This window comes from Embiotoca jacksoni, unplaced genomic scaffold, assembly GCF_022577435.1.
Source record: "Embiotoca jacksoni isolate LCO1_2020_lvr unplaced genomic scaffold, fEmbJac1.0.p SCAF_49, whole genome shotgun sequence".
NCBI classification, from domain to species: Eukaryota; Metazoa; Chordata; class Actinopteri; family Embiotocidae; genus Embiotoca; species Embiotoca jacksoni.
Window position 1 is genome coordinate 739,030 of NW_027185402.1, and position 24,972 is coordinate 764,001.

Genomic DNA, 24,972 nt, shown 5'->3' on the forward strand with positions numbered 1-24,972 from the left:
GGAGGGACACAGACGGTTGTTTTTTTGCTGGCTGGTGATTGTTCCCCATCATGATTCACTTCTCTACGACAGCTGTAATTCTGTGATCATCTTCTTATCCAAGGAAAAAAGGCAAAGGAAAAGAAAAAAAGAAAATGGTCATCAATTCTATCTGTATATATGCTGAGTAATAAAGTACCTCCTGAGAGCTACATCCACACACTGCTTGGAGGGAGGAGGTAATAGTTCATGGTCAGAAAGGGGTTTCTCACACAGCCCTGTATTTCCTGTCGATGGCCAGCACTTTCTGGTCTAGACGGTTTTTGAATCATTCTGGGTGATTCATTACTGGACGAGATCCTGCAATTTATTTTGTGTGTATCAGCAAGCCCAATTTATATTTAAGTGTCGTGGCATGTCCTTCCAGTAACATCCCAAAGTTCCTCGTCTGTAGACTGTTTCCACAAATTTGTGTGATATATTTTGAACTTGTTGCATCATTTTACTGAATAATTTCTTCGGGGATTTTTGGGAGATTCTTTAATCCGGACAGGTTTGGTTGGATTTCTTCACAGATCAGTCATTGGCCTTTGGAAGGTTGTCCTCCTTCTAAATTAGGCCAACGGGATTCATTCCTCGTCAGGGCGCAAAGGTGCCGGAAGCCACGCCAGAGCTGCCCCGCCAACCCTTAAAAAAAAACACCACACACCGCAGATAAGTACGATAGTCATCCACTACAGGATTGGGCGGCGAAGGGAAGACTTATCTTCTTCCACCCTCAGCCCTAAATGGACTTTTCTTACGCCTGGTGCCGCACAGGACACAAGGATCCCAACACCGACCGTGGACCGAGCCGGGCGTGTGGATCTCTGTTTGACACGCAGCGACAGGTAGATGTGATGATGAACCTAAAGGGCAGAGAGGCATGAGGACAGGAGGTAACAGGCCGACTGTCTGCTTGCTTCCTCTCGGTACTTTGTTTTCACTCCTCGAACCCTTATGTTTTTCAATTCCTGTTTATGCCATGTTATAGTCTGAATGTGGGTTTCTGTTCGTTATTACATTGTTTATCGGATCATAAAAGCCAAATATCATATTTAGAAATGTTACACCGTGATTTAGAAGTTATTCTAAGATTAAAAAAAAATGATAAAATCATTCATTATAAACCTGTTAGACCGACGGAGAGCGTGCGCTTTAAAAGTCTAAAGTTAAACATCTATATTTTTAATCTTAGCAACCTTTACCCCTGGATGGAGGTGAGCCTGCAGCTACCCGAGTTTGTGAATGGACTGGGAAACCATCCTTTGAACACGGGTCCAGGAAGGAAGGCAAGATGTTGGCATAGCTGTTGAGTTGAGAGCCCTGCTATGCCATCAAATTGCCATCTTTCTCTCCCCTTTGCAGCAAAAACCCTGAGGAGTTTTCTTTCAAATATTCCATGTACAAATAACTTTTTTCTTTTACTCTGAAAAACCTACCACCAAATATATTGTCTTATACTTTCTGCTCTGGTTTAATTTTTGCATATCAGCCTACTGACCATTTGAAATCCTTTGTATGATGATGTTAAATGTTCTGTTAAAAAAACAATTCTGTCTTTTTAAGATGAGATATCTGTGTGCGTGTGTGTGTGTGTGTGTGTGTGTGTGTGTGTGTGTGTGTGTGTGTGTGTGTGTATATATATATACACACACATATATAAACACACATAACATATACATAAATACCCATATATATATAAAACACAACCTTTTTTTTAACAGTAAATATAGGCTAACAGTGTATATACAATAGATACATACACCCACACATATATTTGTGTGTATCTCAAACAAAATCAGTTCTTAAAGTTTATTTTGTTATGCATGCTTTTTTTCTGATGGAACACTAGTATTCATATTTAAAAATGTTTGCATACCTGTGAGATCTATTTATTAATTTATTAGATATTTATTAATTTGAACTAATATCAGGTGCAAAATACGAGGCTTTTTTTTTTTTTGTTCGAACATGTTCAATATGTCCCTTTATCAGTAATGGAAAGCAATAGCCTAAGTACATTTACTCAAGCATTGCACTTTGGGACAGTTTTCAGTTACTTTATATCAGTAATTTATCCTTTTTTGCATGTCAGATAAAAATGTACTTTTCACTACACATTTATTTGACACCTTGTGTCACCATTTCTGTTTTGAATAAATATGAGGCTACTTTATAAAGTTCAAAGTTTATAAATAATATAATTTATAAATTAAGGTGCAGTCACATTTAAGTACCCAGGATTATATAGAATTTTAAATAAAATTGCTCCATCTTGTCTAATTTCAACTTTAAAATGTTGCACATAAAGGTATCAGTGATCTCAATCGAAGTAGGCTGTATGGAACATAGGCTACATAACAGCCTGAAAGGGGTAATTCTGCATGATGTTAATTTTTATTTTGGTACTTACTTATTTTGAATGGAGAACATTTATGCATTGCATACACACAATACATTTATTTGTTTATTTTTTTACTTACTAAGGCCATTTGTGCTTGGATTTTTGCTTGTCCCAATATTATCCCATTATGTAAAAGAGGGTAATGCAGCCTTGTCACTCATTCACCTAATATTGCAAATAATTCTAATAAATTACAGAGCTCAAATGAAAGGGTGGTCATGTGAAATCTTTCCAATAACATGTGTGTAAGACTATGTGATTGTCCAATTAAATGAAACTGAGTGTTTATTAAATATAACATCAACTTATTAATAAACTGTTTCAAAACACTTCAGGTTTTTTTTTCTTCTTTCTAATACCACAATAGAAACTATATAAAAAAAGAACAATATTACAACAATACAAACAATATTTTAATATTATATAGTGCTATATTAAATAATGCTTCCTGATTTATTTGAGCAGGTTTCTGGTAGTTTTAAAAAATATGAACAGTTTAAAAATGTAGGTTAATTTATTTCCCGCAGCTGTAAGTGACGATAATCTTTTACCAAAAAAAACAAAAAAAAAAACGTTTAGTTGAGTTCAGTTGACCCGTTTTCCTTCTCTGACGTAAAACGTTGGTCACATGATCAGCGCTCGGAGGTCATGTGACTGCGTCACGCAGTCGTGTCCCCAAAGCCTTCTGCTTCCATGCTGCCTTGTCCTGCGGCTGCCTGTCTGCATGTCTGCGGTTCAGTTAAGTTCAGAGGTGGTTTGACTGAAACACTTGAACAGTTTTTCGGGAGAGCCGTGAAATAAGAAGATGCACCGTCGTCTGCCATAGCGGCCATGTTAAAAGCTGTCCGGTGTCGACACCGCGGAAACATTCGCTTAGATTAGCAGCCAAAAGTGTGACCTGGCTTCCCGCTCACTTCTTCAGAGCAACGTTTGATTTACAACTTCTGCAGCTGGTGAGTTTGTTTCCCCGCTGGTGTAACACGACGTTGTTTTTCTCTGCTTCTCTGCAGTGAGAAGGCAGAAACTGCTGCGTCAGTGACGCCTACGTTTATTTCTGACACTTACCTGACGATATCCGGGTGTCTTTGTCCCCTGCGTGGGTGAAGCTTCAAACACACCGGGTGCTACGTTTCCCATAAGGTAACGAAAAGCATCTTTATATGTGAAACCTCTCAGGCTGTTAAACACGCATATCATTCACATTTCACTCTGAAAGTCTGTCACAGGCTTTTGTTTGGCAAAGTTGTCACACACAAGCCTAAACCGAAGTGAAATATGTGATGACAGATGTTGAAAAGTTTCTCAATATTTTTCTCAAGTTTAATTTCAAAAGCTTCTGCAACAGGACGATGATCCTCAAATTCTACCGTGAACTACTTCTTAATATGCAAACTGGAAGTCTTTGAAGTGGCCCTCACAGTCCCCCTCACTTCAACATTATCATTGATAATCACAAGGGAGATCTTAAACATGGCGTGTGTGCAAGACAGCCTGGAAATGTCTCAGAGCTGGAGGGATGAGTGGATGAAAAAGAACAGAAGGTTGCAGAAATAAAGAGGGTTGCTGACAGAAAGTACGCTGCCCATACTTTTGCATGTCACAAAACAAGTTTTTAATTTTTATTTTTTTTTATTAAGTTCATAAAAAAAAGTCACTTTTGAAGAAGGCTCATTGTCTCATGTAAATCTGCTGAAATTTACTTAAGAAAAAAAATTGATTTTTGTTTTTTGTTTTGTTGGAACAATGAACACGTTTGAACTCTTCTGTGGACAAACTACTGTATGTGAAGTTTCTGTCTGCGCTGCTTGTGACATGTTGACACGAAGCTGTGTGTTTCACAGAGATGAACAGTGAAAACTTCACCCTGAGTGAGAAGATAGTTTCGCCCTCCTACATTCGACAGGGGTCTCAGGCACGGCGTGGTCACGAGCAGCTCATCAGACACTTACTGGAGCAGGTAAGGTCAATAGCTGTGTTCGGGTTTTTTTTTTTTTTTATTATTCCAGGTCACGGCGGACGCGTCTTCTTTTTCACGCTGTATACGTTGCAGGGAAAGTGTCCAGAGGAAGGATGGAGCGAGAGCACCATCGAGCTCTTCCTGAACGAGCTGGCCGTGATGGACAGCAATAACTTCCTCGGGAACTGTGGCGTTGGAGAGAGGGAGGGCCGGGTGGCGTCCGGCCTCGTGGCAAGACGACATTACAGGTACATATTTGTCATTTTCTCACGTCTCGTACAACGTCAGCTATTCAACCATTAGAGCCTGGTCGGCATTGGATTAGTGAGGAGGACGTGGATATTAAAGTGTTGTAAATTGAGGATGTTTTATAAATAGTTCTCCCGGGTACACCTGCGTGTTCCCGTTAATTTGGTTCTTAAATTATGAGAGCCGAAATATACGTACTTGCGCGTAGAATTGCTGCCTTGAGCTTGAAAACAGTTTGACGAAGAAAAATAGAACTCAAGGTCCACTTACAAGCTTTTATTGGAGCTTTTAGGTCCATCTTGCAAACTCAATCAGCAGATGGAGTTTTCTTTGTTGTCATGGAGATGGCTCAGTTGTCTTTGCTGGAGCTATTTATGTTTATTGTTGGCTTTGGCTATTACTTTGTTAGATATTTTATTTAATGTTATTTTTAGACACCCGGTGGCAGTACTAAGATGCTCAGGTGTGTGTGTGTGTGTGTGTGTGTGTGTGTGTGTGTGTGTGTGTGTGTGTGTGTGTGTGTGTGTGTGTGTGTGTGTGTGTGTGTGTATAGGTCACAGGAAAAGGTGAGCACAGGTGGGGGTAGAGCACACGGTTCAGACAGGACTCATGCAATGCTACAGCTAACTTTGTATGTTTGTATTCATTTTTTACAACTACATTCTGTTTAAACAAACTACAAACAAAACGGCACATAAAGACTGGAAATCACTTTCTTTGGTGTGTGTAAACTCCCCCCCCCCCTCCACCTGTGCAGTAATGGTGAAAACAAATGTTACGAGATTGAAATGATAGAATACCATTAAGGTCATCATGTATTATTATTATTACTAAATTTCTGTGTTTAATACTGCTCACGTGATGTGAACTAAGCTGCACCGCAACTCTAACTCACCGTGAGCTTGAGATTTGTTCTGTGCAACATACTGAATCTTCTGAGTTTGATATTCTGCAGCAGAAATATTTGTCTAACTTGTCAAAGCACTAAATTGGAGGACAGACTGTACAGTAACGGCTGAAGTGTTTCCGAGTTACTTCAAACGTCCCGATTGTCTTGTTAGTTCCTGCCTGACAGAAATGCGGACTGTTGAGCTAAAACCATCCATCCTGATGTATCTGTCGGGCTCTCCACATATTCTTGTTATAATTCTCAGCATGTACATCTTGACACAGTGAAATGAGATGAGCACACTTGACATCGTCTTAACAAGTTGTTGAACAGTTCCTGTTGTGACATACAGCTGTTTTGTGTAGGTTGATCCATGGTATAGGTCGGTCAGGTGACATCGCTGCTATTCAGCCTAAAGCTGCTGGATCCAGTCTGCTGAACAAGCTCACCAACTCCGTGGTGCTGGACATCCTGAAGCTTGCAGGTGTGTACGTTTTTCTCAGTCAACCGGGGTTTTCACTTCCCAAGAACGTTCTGTATTTGTGCAAAATTATGTTGGAATGTTTACTTTGTAGCTACTAAACTGTTGAAGAAATAGAAGAAAAAAAAAAATAGGAATCTCAAGGATTTGGGGGCCTTTACCTTTATTAAACAAGTACAGTGTAGACAAAAAGCAATTTTGGGGAAAGAGCAGGGGAATGATGAGCGACAAAAGTGGGACCAGCCAGCCACCTCACCAGGACTCGCCTGCCGAGGGCGTTTGTGCTCACGCGGTACCCTCCCTAAACTCTCGGCATTCTCTGTTCCTTCTGGATTACAGGTGTCCGGAGCGTGGCGAGCTGCTTCGTGGTTCCCATGGCAACGGGAATGAGCTTGACTCTGTGCTTCCTGACCCTCCGTCACAGGAGACCCAAGGCTCGCTACATCATTTGGCCTCGCATCGACCAGAAGTCCTGTTTCAAATCTATGATCACAGCAGGTGATGATGTGACAAAAATATCCAGTGTCCTGTCAGCCGTGCTTCCTGTTCACAGACCAGACTGGTGTTTTGAAACACTATAACCGAAGCTAGAGCCTCAGTATTGATGGGAATGTTTCACTCAGAAGTTTTCAATAGAACCATGTGAAGTGTCTTTATTGATCAGATTTAATTATGAACTGACGGACGGAATCTTTTTCACTTCCTGTTGTCCTTTGCAAATGAATCCACCCATGCAGCGTTGCTGTGCTTGTTCGAGGTGTGTTCCTTCCTCATAGAAACCAACTGACTGTTTCATCAGGCTTTGAACCTGTGGTGGTGGAGAATGTTCTCGAGGGCGATGAGTTGAGGACGGACCTGGAAGCAGTTGAACACAAGATCGAGGAGCTCGGAGCTGAGAACATCCTGTGTGTTCATTCGACGACGTCCTGCTTCGCCCCGCGGGTCCCCGACAGGTAACGGGAGCTTTCATTCGTGTCCGCAGACTTCACTCGATGTCACATGAGGATTATCAATCATGGCAGTGATTTAAATTACTTTTACATTTCTTTTAAAATAGAGATGATGTAAGCTGCTTACTTTGGCTCCATTTTTAAATGTATTTGTTGTACTGTCTTGCAGACTTGAGGAGCTGGCAGTCATGTGTGCCAAATATAACATCCCCCACATCGTTAACAATGCATACGGAGTACAGTCGTCCAAATGCATGCACCTTATACAACAGGTAGCTACCACTCATCCCATAGTAGTAGAGTACTTTCACTTTTTCACTTGCAGTTGCATGTGGTAGTTTGAACTAGTTTGAACTGGAGCTCCCCTCTGAATACAAACATATGATGTATAAGCGGCTTCATTTTGTCCCTGGTGACGGACATGCTGGAGACTTAAATCTTTTCTTGGACCGTCTTTCGTCAGGGGGCTCGTGTGGGAAGAATCGATGCCTTTGTGCAGAGCTTGGACAAGAACTTCATGGTTCCAGTAGGTGGTGCCATAATTGCAGGTTTTGAAGAGTCCTTCATAGAGGAGATAAGCAAGATGTACCCAGGTGAGAGTTTACAGTGCTGAAGCCGAGTGATGCAAAATGACATTTAAGAGGTGACTGATAAAATAGTGGTCAGTTGGATTGGTGTACATGTACAGATTTGTATGTGTGCATAAATGCATCTTTCCTGTGTTTCCTGATATATAAATGTAACCACTGTAAATGTTTACTGGGCTTCACTGTATTCTAGCAACACGTTTTTGACAGAATGACGGAAAGCAATAAAGAATAAACATGTTGTAACGATACACCGACAGTATGTGCACCAGTCCTGGTCAGCCATCGTTGGTCAAACAAAAACAAAAAAATAAGGTGTTTTTTGTGGTGACTACTAATGAAGGAAAATGTCACTCAGTAATCACTGTGTGTCACACTGATGTGATTTAAAACATTTTTAATAACAATTTAGCTCCAACACTGCTGATGACACTGTATCAGGCTTAATATTCATTAGTAGAATCAAGAGTTTGGTCTTTTAATGCAAGCTAATGACAATAGAAAAACAAATATGTAACATATCAGACTGATCCTTTAAATCAAGAACGATCTGAATGAATGAGTAAACAAAACGGAGAATCTGACCAAGAAATCCGAGCCAGCTTTTGATACTTCACTGGGCTCAAATTTGATCTCCTAGCCGTTATCTATGGCTATACAGTTTCAAAGTTTCTTTATGGTCAGGCCATTTCTGAGCTGAAGTCATCATACACACTCAGAGAAATCTGATACCAGTAAAGGCTTCCCCTTTACAGATGATAAAACACTCCCTTATTTTATTGTTGTATAAATATGCAGTGGATATTCACCTCTAATTCAGTTTAAACGTAGCCGACTGTTTTTTTTTTTTTTAAGCTGCATAACAAAGTCACTTCTTGCCTTCTGTGTCCAGGGCGAGCATCGGCTTCGCCTTCCCTTGACGTCCTCATCACCCTTCTCACTCTGGGAGCCAGCGGCTATAAGAAATATCTGTCAGAAAGAAAGGTGAGAGCATGCACACGTCACCTTTTATGAGGCTAAAAATAGTCTCGTACTGGAGGTAGGTTTGTGATATGTGCTGGATGTTCTCGGAGTGATGTGATTAGAACAACATGGATCAGTAGAAAAGCACTGCAGCAGTGTCCGTAATGCTTTAGAGTCGGTCTGAATATGTCTCTCATGCGTGCTATATCAACATCTTCCTCCTAAAAATGGCAAGAGCACCTTATATAAGTTGTGTTGAGTTGCAGTGGGTCTCGTGTTGTGCTTGTGTGTGCGTAGCCCTGTGCTTCACCTGAGGATGGGGTCTTTGGATTTGAGCGAGCGATGAGCTTTGTGGAGGGAGGAGTGTAGCTCCAGGAAGATCAAATTGATCCAGAAGTTTGAGAAAACATCCCCCGGTGGCTCCCTGCTTTAAAGGCTGCGTTGCTCACAATGCAGCATCCCCCTCTTTAGATGGTAGGCACTGCAGCATTCCCACACCTCTGAACTGCTGTACCATAAATGTACAGGACTAAATCTGTTTTTCTCTTGCTGTTTAAACCACGGGAAGACTGAAAAATAAGCAAAATGTCAAAAGCAGAGAAAGGGGTTTTGTCTTCAGAAATGACCTCGGATGGATTACATCTTGGTTTCCTACATTCTGTATTTGTGAGGCTGTAGTCACATATTAGAAACGACGTAAAGAGCTCGTATCTAAAAATGGAGATGCTGCGCAATGCCCAAAATGCTGTCAGCCTAAAACCCATTCTGTTGCAGAAATATACATCGAGGAAATTCCTGTGACCTCTCGCATGACCCGACACCATCAGTGCTTATTGATTTCTCTTGGTCCACCTATATGCATAATTAATGTACAGTACCTGTTTTTCCATAGTGTCTGCAAAACTGAGTTGCTCACATCTCTCCTGGGGTCACAAGCTTTCAATAATTCAGACATTTCATCTGTTGAGGTTCATTTCCAGCCTCATATACCATCCAGTTTAAAATATCTATATATTGAAAAGCAGCAATGGATGATGTGATTTTGTTTTCTTCGACTCATCACACACACTAACTTATTGTCTGCAGTGTCGTAGCCACGCACTCGCCCCACCAACTGCAGCCCTCCTCGTGTGGGCTGGTAGAGTTCCCCTTTGTTATTAGAGAACAAGGGACACTTAGAGACACTTGACATCATTGAAATGCTGTTTGTGTTTGACTCTTGACAGAGAAGATATTTTCCTTATTGATGCTTTCAAACTGGGAAAGTATGAGTCAGCAGAGTATGCTGACACACACACACACACACACACACAAACAAACCCACCCACTGTTGCAGAGAGCAGATCCTTTAATTTGCAGCGTTTCACTGGGGAATCTCGCACTAGTAGCCAGCAACAAAGACCCTGCGATTTGTTGTTGCTGTGCAGCTTGCCCGGCTGACCTGAGCTCATAACATCTGCCTCCTGAACCCCCTTCGCCCTGACTCAGTCCTCCACACACTGCTTTGAGACTCCGAGCTAAACGCTTTGTCAGCATATTTGAAACACGTGGATGTCAAAATCTCATCTTAAAAGCATGACTTCCTCTTCCCCTGCCTCTCTAATTGATCCCAGAGGTGGATCTTTGTTTGGCTAACGGCAAACAAAGATCTGAGCCGGAGAGCAACAGGAAGCCAGCATTTTGCTTGAAATGAAGCTCGGAGGGAAACACACTCGTGCTGTGTGTGTGTGTGTGTGTGTGTGTGTGTGTGTGTGTGTGTGTGTGTGTGTGTGTGTGTGTGTGTGTGTGTGTGTGTGTGTTAGGAGGGGGAGGGGGGTGCTGCTTGTGGGTAGATTTGCTTGATTAGCAATAAAACCAAGGCTGCTGTTAAAATAAGACTGTGGCGGTGTGCAATAGGAGCATTGTGCTGCTATTTATAGCTCCTCTGTATGGCCCCCTGCCCTTTCTTGTTCTGTCTCCTCATGCCTCTTGTCTGTGTCTGCGTGGCCTGCAGGAGATTTATTTGTTCCTGGCTCAGGAGCTGAAGAGTCTGGCGTCTGCACACGGGGAGAAATTGCTTCACACTCCACACAACCCCATTTCACTGGGTAAGATCAAAGTGATGATTACAAACCAGCATGTCCTCACACTAAGGAGTATTTTCGTTCATTTCATGTGGCAAAAGTCATCTTTCTGACCTTGAATTTGTTCCTTTCTGTGTGTTGGGTGTGGCTCCCCTCTCCTACAGCCATGTCCTTAGATGGTCTCCAGGCCGGGAGTGACAAGGCCGTGACTCAGCTCGGCTCCATGTTGTTCACCCGACAAGTGTCAGGAGCGAGGTATGAAACCGTTGAAAGGGCGTGGCGATAATCTGGCCTGGAAATGGATCGAGAGGGAAAATAACAGGGAGTGTGTCTGTGTAGGTGGAAAGATGAGGGCAAAAGTCAAAAATGGGTTTGTCCACATCCTCTGATATGAGAGCACGTGCTGTGATTTACTAAACAAAATATCTGATGGAAATCAGCAATCGGGCAGATGGATGTGCTGAATACGGTGGAGCGGAAACTACTTAAGAAGATTAGACAGCTCATCTTATCGGAGCCACCTCCTAATTTAAAAGCAGGACAGCAGGAACAAACTCTGACGTAGCCTTGACCATCATGTTTTATCTCCCACTGGAAGTCTTTTTCTTTCTCAGGAGTAGCAGGAGGAGGATTGGTCAATTTTGATCTTTAGCCTTCTGCGTCGGGTGCTCATGTCCACGTAAATACAGAATTTTTCTTTTGTTTTTCTGTTTTTCCCTTTAATAGTTTTCAACCAAGCATGCAAACCCGTCTAAATATTTAAAATATTCAGAATGAATGATTTATTTGGGTCATTCTGTCAGGATTATTTTTTTGTTCAGATTTTAATGCACTCCTGCTTCAATTGCATAAAAAAAATAAATAAAATAAAATAAAAAAAACCGCATAAAAGAAACAGCTTCCTGCCTCCCTTCCCCTTTCGTTCTTCCAAGTGAACATTTCTCCAAGGTCACAACGTAGCACTTACTCAGATGATTTACTCTGTTATCTCTGTGGCATACTTGATGAGAGGCATTGACTTCTACAGTTTACGCTTCAAAGACATGCATTAATCTTCATAATTTGCTGCAGTGTACATTGCACTTTTATTAATTGAAGGATTCTCAGTGCTAAACATGAGTACTGTGCAACGAAGCTGGCTTTTTTTCTTCTTCACATCAGCAACGAGCTATTCTCTTTCGCAGCAGAACAGATGAATAGATATCTCCATCTTATTACTATGTATCTCTCTTTCATAATGGTCCCTCTCATACACGTAGTCCTTGTAGGTAGCCAGTCATTGATTTCACATTAAAGTGAGTCTAAACGCTGCTGACAGCTGTAAAATTTGCCAAATTTGATAGGCCTGAGGGTTGTTTACAGCACTGCAGAGATTGACCCTTTTAAAACCAGTTTTTCCCTTCGGATCCACCTCTGAAACACTTTCAGGTTGCAGTATATTGATAGTGTGGCACTGCCTCATGTTGGTCTTCTCTACTCTCTGAGCTAAAGGCTTTATAAACACAATTTACAGTACACTGCAGAATTAAGCTTTTAACTTTGGGAACCCAAGAAACAGCAGCAGCTCACTTACAAGGTGTACCTTTCCTCTAAGGATCTGTGAAAGTGAAATGCTGCAGTAAACATGTTTCTAAGTGTTGTTGTGACAGATCTGATTACCTGGTCGGATTACATAGCCCAGTCTCACAACAAAGTGTGTAATAGTTATGTTGGTCCACTGCGCGAAACATTACTTTCACAATCACAGCTCTACATTTGTGAATTTGTGAGATTCCTACATTGAGAGTGGTTTGTTGAAAAGGGAAGTTATGTGAGGCAGCAGAAAGATTAAAGTGTCCACGTGGGAGGTCTTACAACCAGAAGAGCTGTGTTCAGTTTGTTAACACCTTTTGTCTGAGACACCAGCAGGCTTTGTTGGACCAATAGAAAAGAATAGGCTATTAAAAATGTAGGTATCTCACATGATCTTTTATTTAGAAAATAATTGGAAGTTGCCCTTTTAAAGCTGTTATAATCAATAATGTTAACAATGAATCCTATGACTACTTGTATGTATATAACAGAGTGCTCAGGGATGAACCCACTGAAAGACAAAGTCAGCCACTACCTGGTGAATGTAGTTCGAGCGTTTAGCAGCTAAGGACATTAGCTCCTCAGGAGATGGTGCGGACCAACCGGGAGATCGCGATCTACCCGGCAGATTGCAGGAGCTCTCATAGGAACCAAAGACTAAAACAGAGCTAAAAGAGATGAATGTTGGACTTGACTGCTTGATGTGGTAAATATTTGATGCTAACAAGTTGTGTGTTTTAAAAAAAACAAACGTAATATTTACAGTGAAATTAGACATTATTTTATGTGTTCCTGAAAAAATATATGCATGTAACGCTTTAATATGAACCACAATGGTGGAGTAGACTGTTACAGAGGGGCAGAGTTGTGGCTATGGGGCTGCTTCTACATGAAAAAAAATGGGTATGTGCTAATTAATGGAGAATTTATTTCCTAATACTTAGTTTTACGTTGTTACATTGAGTAAATAAGGCAGCTAATAAATCCTTTTAAATAAACGAGCAGAGTCCTGCCTTTATCACAAATAACTTCTCATTGCTACCTGAAAGTACAAAGTAAGTCCTTGTTTGTCAAGTGAATATCTTGTGTCTCAGCCAGCTTACAATTGTGAAATAATTCATTCCATTTTCTCTCCGGCACATTTGAAACCCATTATTATACAACATTATCCTTGTTTTCACCCGTGTTTCCAGGGTAATACCGCTGGACAAGGAGCAGACCATAGGCGGACACACCTTCCGCGGATTCATGTCACATTCCGAGTCGTACCCGTGGCCTTACCTCAATGCTGCCTCAGCTGTGGGAATCACTCGAGACGATGTGACTCTGTGCATCAAAAGGCTCGACAAATGCCTGAAGACGCTGAAGAAAGAGGGGAGTGCGCAGAAAAGTAGCTCCCCGGTACCTCCGTCAAACCAGGAGATCGCTGCTGGAGAATGACTGACCTGGAATATGGAAGTTTAAACAGGCAAAGGTTGACCCGCTGCCTTCTGCACTTGCTTCTTACCTGGTTTGGACTGTGGGTACGTGTTTTGATGGCACTTTCTGGTAGATTATTAATCCAGACACCGTAAGAAGGCCAGTGACTGGTGCCAGGTGGCGATGAAACTGTGTGCAGGTGTTCATTACAAACCAAAATGACACAAACGGATGCCACGAATGAATTCCTTCTTCTGTCAAATGCTAATTAGTAAATATTGAAAGGTGAAAACCTGCATATATTATTCTCAGGCACATGTGGTTATTAGCCACTCATCTCGAGTTAGACCGAAGTGTCTGAAAAAACCGTTGATGCTTTGTTCAATGTATATGTTGAAAAAGTTGTGTTAATGTATAAATAGCGACAATCTAATTCAAATGACTTCTGTTTATTTTGAGTGTGTCCTTATTTGGAAGAGGAGGGTCTGGCGGATGGTTTTATACAACAGTGGACTTGAGACGGGGTTTTAAAACCGCATTTGCTGTTGCCATGACAATAAAGGTTGCAAAACTTTAAGGAAGTCATTTTAATGGTTTCAGTCAATATTAACCCAAATTATGATCTATTTCTAACCAAGTGGATTTCGTGCCTGAACCTAATGACGGGGGCTAATTCAGGAAACATTCCTGTGTGTCTTATTTAAAGGGAGGAACAAACAAATTGTTGTATGGTTTGAAGGCCTTTTTGCAAAATAAATAATGGATAACCATTTACATAATTCTTTTGGAGCGTCATCTTTCTCAATTAAAGCCACCTAATACCTTCACAGGGCAATCACAGGATGAAATACTGGATATACTAGCCAATCACAGTTTGAAAACCGCTATTGATTCCTCTTTATGGCCTAAATGAGGTAGACATACAGTCCGAATGTGCTTTCTGTTTTTGGAGTACATCCGGCATACCAATCATTGCTATATGAAACAATATAGCTTCATGATGTAGTATGTTGTGCCATGTCTTCTGCAGTGTGTTGCAATGTGATCCGAATGCTGCCGAGCCATTTGCTCCACGTGAACCCTTGTATATTGCATCAGCTCATTTATTTTCAGGCTCTGTAACAGAACACAAGGAGCGGATGATCAATGAAGTACACCGAACATAGATCACTCCTGTGGTTCGTGAAGGAAACTTTCACCATCAGTCTCGATGGAAACCAGTACCGCATGCAGCATTAACAGATTAAGATATCTGTAGTTATACTGTGTTTTTGCTGTACAGCATTGGATGAATTTGAATTACAGTCAGGGCTTCACCGGGGAATTCAATTTTAATCACAAGTCTTTTTGGCACATTTAAGCAGTTTTTTTTTTTTTTTTAAGTCTTTTGTCTTATTCCCTTTGCTCTCCTATCTCAGTCATTAAGAATCAGTGCAGGTAGTGCCCTAAGGCATAAAATGGACTCCTACTAAGGCCTCTGACTGATGACTAATCTATATTTCGATATTGCACTGTCCAATTTCATCCTGCGCCCACCGCTTCATCTTCTGTGCATTATCAAGGTTGATTGCTCTTTGAAAAGCGCGGAGCATCTTTCTGACGTTCAAACATCTAAGCATGGATCAGAACTGAAAGCGTCTGTGCTTGGGTCCAGGTGTGCTTGGGTCCAGGTGTGCTTGGGTCCAGTAATGAATAGTCAGCACATGTTGGTTTTTCAACTGCAATTAGTAATGCAGGTCAGAATACATGTGTTTAAAAAAAAATAAGTAAGAGCAGAACCAATCCACCCAGCAGCCTTTGAATGTGGGCTGGACTCGGATGGGGATGCTGTATCAGCACACTTTCACTGTTCCCCAGCTGTACTGAACCATTAACAAAACATAGTGGAAAAACACTGTGCACTGTGACAGCGCCGGTACAATGCAGCACTCTGAAAAGCAGAAGTGGCTTTCACAAAAGAGCTATTTTATCACTGCTGTTTTCTTTTGAGTGCAGCAAATGTTGCACCTCATCAGCTTCAACCAGAATTAAGAACTGATCGGCTGGTAATGGTTTTAATGACTTTTTCTGAATGTGGTACGGTACATTTGATTTATGAACAGTATGCTGAACCGTTAATGAAATGTTTTCCTGTCCTTTCTTTATTCTTTTTCTCCTCTCTCCTTCACTTGTCACCAGTTTTTTTGTGTTTCCCATCTTTTGCTGATGTTGCAGAGTTGCCGTGGGAAATCAAGAGTGTCTGACTTTTTTTTTTTTTTTTTTTTGTATTGGACAGTTATAAAGGACCCCTTCTATTGACCAAGTCTGCAGCAGTGTGTAAATCAGACAAGGGCTTCAATGGAGAACCTTACATAAGGCAGTAGGTTGTCTTTTTTTGCTGAAACCAACTAAATAATCAGTGCAAAGTGGTTTCTTGTTTCCCTTCGACCCAAATGATTGTTTACCTTCATCCGTCTTTACCAAAATAGACTCTTTTGAAAAGTATTCCACCTGAATCTGTACTCCACACACTCAATCATAAGTATAAGTACCCTAGGGATGTTACTGCATGACAAATGGTCCTTCAATTTGGGCTCTCAGCAACTGCCAAGAAGAGCTCGGTGATGATTGAGTGCCAGAGTGGCACAAAAAGGGTCACATTGGTTTATATTCAACAAAAATATCAGCAGATATAATATTAATCAGTGAAAAGCTAAGTAGCTTCTTGGCCTTGGAAGCTTAATATTGCAGATACGGCTCAGTGTAGACAATTTGCATAATTGTCCAACAGTCTCTGACATCAGTTTGCAGAATTCATTCAGGTGCAAGATTTTTAAGGGTTTCCTTGCATGTGCTGCCTGTTTCACCAACATTTTAACATGATTCAAATCTTGGTTTTGACTAGGCAGTTCAATAACCCTCCATTTCTTCTCTTTGAGACATTCTTTGGAGGATTTACTGTGTGCTTTGCATCATTATCCTGTTGACAGGTCCACTCCAGTCAACTTTCGGACAGTTGGCCTCACATGATCTTCAAGAACTCCCATAAATGTTGTAGAATTCACGGTCCCCAAGGCAGCGAAGTAGCTCCAAATCATGACACTTCCACCACCGTGCTTTATGAAGTTCACCCCGTGAAAATCTGTCATTAGACTGCGTCCAACATGTTTACTGCTACTGTGGCCAAACAACTCTGTCTTTGATTGTCCGGACCACATTATTCCAAAAGGAATACGTTACTTGGAAAACTGTAGTTTGGCTCTATGCAGGTCAAATTTGTGTCGTTGCTTTCTGATTGTAGACTCGGGCACTTTGACACCAAAGTGTTGCCTTGAGTTCTCGTGATGAAATTTGAGGGTTTTTTGAGACTTCCTTTAGCACTCGACAATCTGCTCTTGGTCTTTAATTTGGTAGGGCAGCCAATCCTGGTCAGATTGGCAGTTGTTTTAAATCTACACCACTTGTAGATGATTTTCCTTGCAGTGGAATAATTCATGATCCCAGACTCACAGGCATCATCAACCTTTGTTCTAAAGGCCTGAGAGAGCGCGCTTTAGAACTTGGCATGATGACACCACACACTTAAATCGCAAAGAGACGAGCAGGCTTTAGATGTTAGAGGTTTAGATAAGACGGGTTCCACCTGTTACTCCCTAAGGAGGTTCTGATCATTGGCATCTAATGTGGAATCCATGATTCTAATTTTATGGACATGACCTTGTGATAAATTACTTTTTTCATGTGGCCGATCTGTATTTTTTATGTATCTAAAATGTGATAATGACTTCCAAATGTAAATGGTATGCGTCATTTGTTTGAGCATAATGTATCACTGTCATTAATAGGCACTGCATCGGAGATGATCGATCGTTTGCTTGCCTCAACATGTCGAAACGGCCGGACCATTTCCCTGTGATGTGCTCACTTTTCCACATCACTGGACGCTGTGGAGTTCGTCTGCATATTCAGGCGCTCTGTCTGCCGTGTGAGCAGCACAGAGGCGCTGTCCATGGTGCTGCAGTTATGCGCCTGTGAGCTCCTGTACGAAGGAGGGGTAATCTATAGCTCGAGTGCGTGTCAGAAATTCAAGTGTGACATTATATAACTTCCCACGTCTCAGTCAAACGCTTTGACTGCACAAAGGCACTTTCATATGATATAGCCTATTTGATTCTAAATCGCCTGAACAGCCCAGAATCGTAAAACACTGCCAGAAATATCAAGGCGTGTGTATAACTTGCATTCGACATGTATATTTATTTTTTTTTGTAATCTATAAACGCGTTATTAACAACATGCTGTTAATGTGCCAACAGTATGACATTACATAACGATATATGCCACCTATGTCCAAAAATGACTGTGTTCGTGATTTGAAGTGCTTCTTTGAAAGCAACACTTAAGTGTATATGAAACGTACGGGTCACCAGATTGGCCGTGGCAGCCTCGAGCTACGTAAAAACGTCGTGTTTCTTTTTCGATGTGTGGTGCATGGTTGTTTAACCAACAGTTATCCGACTGGAGCCCGGACTTAATAAATAATTAAAGTGGACGGAGGGGAGCTGCAGCTGATTTGCTGATGTCAGGGAGCCAGTGCAGCATTTCATGGTGCAGGGTGTAAACGCGCGGTGCCATCTGCCTCGATCGGTGCTCTCCGCAAACCTCACACATGCAAGCCCGGCAGGAAAGATGCTGCCAACTCTCAAGATTTGGGCATTGTTTTCTGTGTCGCTGTGCTGCCTGTCTCAACCGGCTCATTTGAAAAAGATTTTCCGATGTCCTTCAGCATGCAGCTGCTCCAAGGAGTCTATAATTTGCGTCGGGTACTCCTATATCCCGAGGATTACCCCCAACGACATCAATTCCTTGTGAGTACCCTGTATGATGTTTTTTTTAAGGAACAATATGTTTTACCCACTGCATGCACGTCTGATATGCAGCACTATGGCTTCTTAAGTTTCAGTCTTTTATAATGGCCAAATAAGAGCTGATATTCAAAGGCAATGCAGTCGTTATTTTGTGCTGCGTTCCCTGATTGATCACTTTTCAGCATATTATTTTTTTCTGCTTGGTTCTTTCAGGAGTATCGTCAATGGGACTTTCACTGAAGTCAAAGAGGCAATGTTTTCTCACATGCCATCTCTCCAGCTACTGTAAGAACACTTTAACTGCCTCTTCTGATTATATGTAATGGTTTGACGTCACCTTATTGTAAAGGCTCTGATTAGGGAAAAAAAAATACATGCAGACAGATTTCATAACATATTTTAAAATGGCGACTTTCAAAACTTAAATTGGTCTTTAATGTTAATGACAGATGCATCAGTCTGCAGCCTGATAGTGGCAGAGATCTGACAGTTACAGAACAAAACACTTATTAGGCTATACATAAATGATAAGCTGTGCTGTGGGTATGCAATAGCAGAAAGCTTGCATGTCTAGTGACTAACTTTTTGTTGTGCATCATACACATACAGTAATGCATCTTCTTCATGTGTTAGTGCTTGTTAAAGCTGTATAGCAGGGAAGGCTTTAAAATGGCTTGGACACCTGGAAATAAATAATGGAAATGAACGTTCAGTGCTGCCCCACACTGTCCTGACCAGAGGCCATCAATCTACTTTGTTACTCCACCAGTGACAGCTGTGATGTCAGCATAAACAAAGGCGTGGCAGACATGCAGAGCATTTCACCAATGTCATACCCCACAAAGATTTACAGTTAGATATATACAGTATTTTGGTCCTTTTTTTTTTGGCCAGTACCCTTAAAATAGACTTTTTACAGTTGTCTTATACATGTGTTATATCTTGATATCTGAGCTGTTATATCTCGGTACAGTCGAGGACTCCATGGTTTCCTCCACTGTTTGACAGGGAACACTATTTTTCACTAAAGTTTATTTGGTAAGATGTGCTTTTATTGGCATTTTTCAGTTGGACAGTTCATTGAAATGACAGTAGAGGCCATGAAATATGGTGATATAATAACTAATTCAACTCTGGATTTGAACAGGAGTTGAGCTCAGAGCATTTGTCTCTTTTTTTGGTCACTAAAGTGATTGTGTTTTCTGTGTACTAACCTAAATCGCAATCTGAGAAATTGAATCTGTTCTATCTTTCAGATTGAAGCATTAAATGGTGTTTAAATCGTTGTGGCGACCAGTTTTGTTCATATATGTTTTCATATTCATTGCAGGCTTTTGAATTCCAATTCTCTCACAACTATAAAGGATGATGCATTTTCAGGCCTTCCACATCTGGAGTACCTGTAAGTTGTTTTTTATAAAAGTAGTACAAAGACAAATATGTTTATGACAGCGTGGGTGAAGTATTAATTATTGCTTTCTAACATAACAGAATAGTCTTCTGACCATGAGGTTATGTGGTTGCATGCTGACACTTTGAGAAAGTGAATGTGGCAGAGAAGTCTCGACCACATGCCCTCTAGTGGTTCCATATCGACCAGCAAAGAATCTTGGCTCATCTTTTCACTCACCAGCACAGTATATTCACATATTCTGACCAAAACCTTGTAAATAACACTACAAACAAAGAGCAAACCAATCTTGAAGTAATTGTGCCAAAACTGATGTGAAGATGTGGCAGCAGTTACATTGTTGTTACAAAAACAACCTCACAAAGCTTACTGATTAGTATCATGACTTGATCATTTTCCTTCCCCATTGACATAAACTGGTACTTTTTAAGTTCATAGTATGTGTATGACTATTTGTCTAATAGCTTCTGAGAGGCACTGTAGGATTGTGAAGCCCTATTTATGTTAAAAAAAAAAAATGTTTATTATAATGTCTAATTATTAAAATATAAAAGTTGATTATCAAATCTGTAGTTACTTTTTTTGCATTCTTTTAGTTCATACACAAGTTGGCAAAATATCACAAAATTCACTGTTTTTTTCCTTCTACAGGTTCATTGAGAGTAATAAGATAGAGATTGCTTCTAAATATTCCTTCAGAGGACTCAGGGACTTGACTCACTTGTAAGTTCCAAAGACAGCAAAATATATATTACCTCTTCACATGAATCACCGTTTTAAATTTTTTTTTGCATTGGAATTATAATTATCTTGCTTGGTAATGTTTGCTGTGTTCATTCACTGTGGTTGTTTCTAGGTCTTTGGCAAACAACAACATCAAAGCCTTGCCCAGGGACCTCTTCATCGACCTGGACTCACTGATTGAGCTGTAAGTTTGTCGCTGTTAAAGCATTGGGAAAATAATTGAATGTTCCTTGTTTTCTTCTTCTTTATCAAGAACTAACTGCTTCTTTTTTTCTCCTCAAGTGCTTTTTAGTTTGCCTACTCTGTTTTCTAGCAGTGACATACAGTGCTCCTTCTCTGCAGGGACCTGCGCGGTAATGCCTTTGAGTGCGACTGCAGAGCCAAGTGGCTTATGATGTGGTTGAAGAGCACCAATGCCACAGTGTCGGATGTCGTGTGTGTTGGACCGGAGGACATGAAGGACAAGCGACTCAATGATATGACCAGCCTGCACAACGAGTGCATGTCAACGGGTGAGAAACGCCTGAGCCAGCTGGCCTTATCTCAAGTCGAGCTGACGTCAGTAGCAGGAAACTCAGCTGGGTCCTTCTAGGAAGTGTAAAGGTTGTTCTGCTGATGTGGCTTTATTTTTGAGAATTTTATCAGTCTGTGAAATTCATGATGTACCTTTCAACAGATTTCACCATCCATCAGTCTGTGGCATCCGAGTCTTTGTCCGTTGACACATTCAGCTATAAGAATGATGTGTATGTGACGATTGCTGCTCCCAGCACAGAGAGCTGTATGGTTTTCCAATGGGACCACATAGAAATGAACTTCAGGACTTATGATAATATCACAGGTAAGGCAATGTCTGAACAAACCTTCTCATAATACCCTGGTTGAGTTTCACTCTCATGTCATTGGTTTGTTTCCCTGCTCCCCAGGTCAGTCCATTGTAGGGTGCAAGTCCGTTGTCATCCAGAACGAAGTGTTTGTCATTGTGGCTCAACTCTTTGGTGGTTCCCACATTTACAAGTTTGATGAGGACCAAAGCAGGTTCAGTAAGTTCCAGGACATCGAGGTGTCCAAGATCTCCAAGCCCAACGACATTGAGGTGTTCCAGATTGGCTTGGACTGGTTTTTTGTGATTGCTGACAGCTCGAAAGCCGGCCTGTCCACCCTCTACAAATGGAACGATAACGGCTTCTACTCCTACCAGTCGCTGCATGAGTGGTACCGCGACACAGATGCAGAGTTCTTGGACTTGGACGGGAAGGCCCACCTGATTTTGGCGAGCCGCTCACAGGTTCCTGTGATTTACCAGTGGAGTCGGAGCAACCAGAAGTTCGTCCTGCAGGGCGAGATCCCCAACATGGAGGATGTAGTAGCTGTGAAACACTTCCGGATCAAGGAGGAACTCTACCTGGCTATGACTCGCTATATTGGGGACTCCAAAGTTCTACGTTGGGGTGCTAAACAGTTTGCAGAGATCCAGGCTTTGCCCTCAAGAGGCTCCATGATTCTCCAGCCGTTCTCTTTCAAAGACCGTTACTACCTGGCTCTGGGAAGTGATTACACCTTCTCACAGATCTACCTGTGGGACGATGAGAACAAACTCTTTGAACGCTTCAAGGAGGTGTACATCCAAGCGCCGCGCTCCTTCACCGTGGTTTCCACTGACCGCAGGGACTTCATTTTTTCCTCTAGTTTCAAGGGTAACACACAGATCTTTGAGCACATCATCATTGATCTGAGCTTGTGAGGGGCTGTGCCTTATTGTCCCTCTTGCAATCAAATGTCTTCCACTACAAAGATACATTTGTGAAGGGAAAAGAAAGGACCAGACTTTATGAACTGTTAAATATCAAGTCCAACATAGTTTAGAGTTGGGTCAAGTAGTGTTTTGTCTATTTCTCAATGGCCTTGTCCTACTACCTGTTCTCATGGGTTCTCACACTTTCAGAGGTACAACCATTTCACAAAGACTGCTGGTATTCTCCAAAAAAAAAAAAAAATCCAACTGACATTCCTGAAGGTAAAATTAAAAATATATAATTTGATCTATTTGGACATGTAGCTTTTCTGTTTAATACCCCTGTGCTACTAGTTTTATACCCCCAAACTAATTCATTAGGACTCTCGTGGGGGCGACTGAGGATGCAGCAGGTTTGTTTGCCACTTACCTCTTGTCCTCATACCCTGTGGTAATGTACAGTAAGTTGCCTTATCAGCGCTGGGGTTTTGTGTTCTGGTGGGCCCACAGTGCCTCCGTCTGGTCGTGATAAAGTATCGCACCCCTCTGCTTTTTCAATACAGGGAATGTCTTGAAAGCACAAACCTTTAACTATCATAGCTGAGATCGTAGAGTGTAGTTTGGGTCCAGAAGAACTGATTCAACTTTCTGGGTTAGAGTGTAGTTGTTTAGTGGAAAATGTTACCGTAGGTGCTCTAGATTACAAAGCATACAGTGAAAAAAAAGTTTGTTGTCGCTGGAACAGAAATATTCAGGACTGGATATTTGACAAACCCACATGAATGGAGAATCCCCATTGAGATACATCTTTTAGATTAGAGGTACTTTAAGTGGCAAAGTACGTACAAGCTCTCTTTATCGATTTAATGGAAAGGACCTGTCTTTAGGTAATGTCAGGGAAATTTAACCTACTTTCAAGTTTGAAAAAAAAACAAAAAAAACCACAGTTGTTGGGCTCATGACATCATTCAACTTTTCTTTACTAAATAGGCTCCTCACAGTTGGCCTCAAATAAATACATTTGATAAGAGGGCATCATTTGTTTGTCCAAAAAAATGAAGGAAACTAAATGTGTCTGTAAATATACTTACTCTAGTTGAGAGGCTTTTTCAGTCTTTCATTCTGTTCTTTGGAAAATACTGAATGTTGACAACAAGCTACAAAATGTACATAAAACAAGGATTGCAATGCCACTACCTGTTCTGAACCTGATCTTTGCACTTACTTACAAAAATCCAATGTTAATGCAGCTTGCAAGAGCATGACATAAAAAAAAGGCTGTTTGCCAAATTCTTTTTAGAAAAACCAAAAGAAGTCTAAAAGTGCTTCTATTAAGTGAATGGCATTGCAAATGAAAAAAAAAAAAAAAACAATGGTATATGCAAGCTTTACAATTCTTTTGTATGATTTAGTTTGAAGCATATTGAATGTTACTCTTAAAATATCCTGTAAGTTTTATCAGTTGAGTATCAAAATAAATGTGTAAAAATTCATGAGAAGGATTATTGTTCTATGTCAAACATAATTTTTCTCCCTCTAATAATCACTTGTTTTAACATGTTAACATTTGCTAATGAAAACAAATGAAAATTATGCGACCTTTAATATTTTGTTGCACAAACTTCAGAGGCAATCACTGGAAACAAATGATTTCTGCATGTTCTCAGTGAGACTTCTGCACCTGTCAGAAGGTAGTTTGGTCCACTCTTCCCAAGCAAACTGATCCTGCTGCCTCAAGTTTGAATGGTACCTTCTCCAAACTGCATGTTTCAGCTCTTTAGATGTTGATGATGGGATTCAATGGGAACTTAAAAAGAAGGTCAAAGAGGAGAAGGAGAAAGAAACGAAAGCAGCAAAGCAGAAGAAGAAAGAACAGGGGAGAACATGCTGCATCTTTGGCTGGATGTGCAGGAGGAAGTACAACGACGACAAGAGCGACAAAGAGGAAGCGGCTGGACCGCAGTAGCCCTTTTCCTCCCCCCATTTTCCACCTTCCTCCACCCCATGAAAATGATAGGCCCTTTAATATTTGGTTGCACAAACTTCAGAGGCGATCACTCCAAACAAGGGATTTCTGTTTGTGTCAGTGAGACTTCTGCACCTGTCAGCAGGTAGTTTGGTCCACTCTTCCCGAGCAAATTGTTCCAGCTGTCTCAAGTTTGAAGGATGACTTCTCCAGACTGCATATTTCAACCCCTTCCATCAATGTTTGATAGGATTCAGATGAGGGCGCATGGAAGGCCATTTCAGAGAAGTCCAATGTTTTGTTCTTGACCATTCTTGGATGATTTTAGCAGCTATGTTTTGGGTTATCGTCCTGCTGTAGGACCTATGACCTGCGATTAATAGAGCTTTCTGACACTGAGCAACATGTTTCACCCCAGAATCGTACCTAGCACCGAACTTTGTGCCATTGCACGTCTAACTTTTAGATGCCTGGACCAGTAATTGTGGAAATAAACAAATTTAAATCGATTTGATAGATGGAATTTAAACCAACCCAGTGCAGTTCCTTTTATCTGAATGTCATTTTCTAATCTCAATAATACAATCTTGTGAGATACAGCAATACAACTATAGAGACAAGTCCATTATTATATCATAAAATCATTTGCAGGTTATTTGCATTTATACACATCAAATTGCTTGTGGTGCTTTCTACAAGGTACAAAAACAAAAA

The 24,972-nt window shown here is 41.0% G+C and overlaps 2 protein-coding genes across 4 annotated transcripts; both read left to right on the forward strand.

Moving 5' to 3' along the window:
- Positions 1-3,093: 3,093 nt before the first annotated feature.
- On the forward strand, positions 3,094-14,334 carry sepsecs (Sep (O-phosphoserine) tRNA:Sec (selenocysteine) tRNA synthase). 3 transcript variants are annotated; one of them, XM_069170278.1, is made up of 13 exons: positions 3,094-3,316; positions 3,436-3,565; positions 4,267-4,382; positions 4,476-4,630; positions 5,886-6,004; positions 6,341-6,499; positions 6,801-6,954; positions 7,121-7,223; positions 7,415-7,544; positions 8,431-8,522; positions 10,495-10,588; positions 10,729-10,819; positions 13,330-14,334. In XM_069170278.1, the coding sequence occupies exons 3-13, from the start codon at positions 4,269-4,271 to the stop codon at positions 13,574-13,576; spliced, it is 1,458 nt and encodes a 485-aa protein (XP_069026379.1). In that variant the 5' UTR covers positions 3,094-3,316; positions 3,436-3,565; positions 4,267-4,268; the 3' UTR covers positions 13,577-14,334. The 3 variants fall into 3 exon arrangements, with proteins under 3 accessions (XP_069026379.1, XP_069026378.1, XP_069026380.1); XM_069170277.1 differs by lacking the exon at positions 3,436-3,565 and having other exon boundaries at positions 3,094-3,378; XM_069170279.1 differs by lacking the exon at positions 3,094-3,316 and having other exon boundaries at positions 3,385-3,565.
- A 3,817-nt stretch (positions 14,335-18,151) lies between these two features.
- Positions 18,152-23,785, forward strand: lgi2a (leucine-rich repeat LGI family, member 2a). Its single transcript, XM_069170269.1, has 8 exons — positions 18,152-18,402; positions 18,616-18,687; positions 19,733-19,804; positions 20,465-20,536; positions 20,670-20,741; positions 20,900-21,069; positions 21,234-21,398; positions 21,484-23,785. The coding sequence occupies exons 1-8, from the start codon at positions 18,224-18,226 to the stop codon at positions 22,299-22,301; spliced, it is 1,620 nt and encodes a 539-aa protein (XP_069026370.1). The 5' UTR covers positions 18,152-18,223; the 3' UTR covers positions 22,302-23,785.
- The last annotated feature ends 1,187 nt before the right edge of the window (positions 23,786-24,972 follow it).

Coding starts and splice junctions, on each gene's coding strand:
- sepsecs (XM_069170277.1), top strand. CDS start 4,269: ATGAACAGTGAAAACTTCACCCTGAGTGAGAAGATAGTTTCGCCCTCC. Junction 6,005..6,340: donor GGACATCCTGAAGCTTGCAG/GTGTGTACGTTT, acceptor TCTGGATTACAG/GTGTCCGGAGCGTGGCGAGC. Junction 10,820..13,329: donor CGACAAGTGTCAGGAGCGAG/GTATGAAACCGT, acceptor CCGTGTTTCCAG/GGTAATACCGCTGGACAAGG.
- lgi2a (XM_069170269.1), top strand. CDS start 18,224: ATGCTGCCAACTCTCAAGATTTGGGCATTGTTTTCTGTGTCGCTGTGC. Junction 18,688..19,732: donor ATGCCATCTCTCCAGCTACT/GTAAGAACACTT, acceptor TATTCATTGCAG/GCTTTTGAATTCCAATTCTC. Junction 20,742..20,899: donor CTGGACTCACTGATTGAGCT/GTAAGTTTGTCG, acceptor CCTTCTCTGCAG/GGACCTGCGCGGTAATGCCT.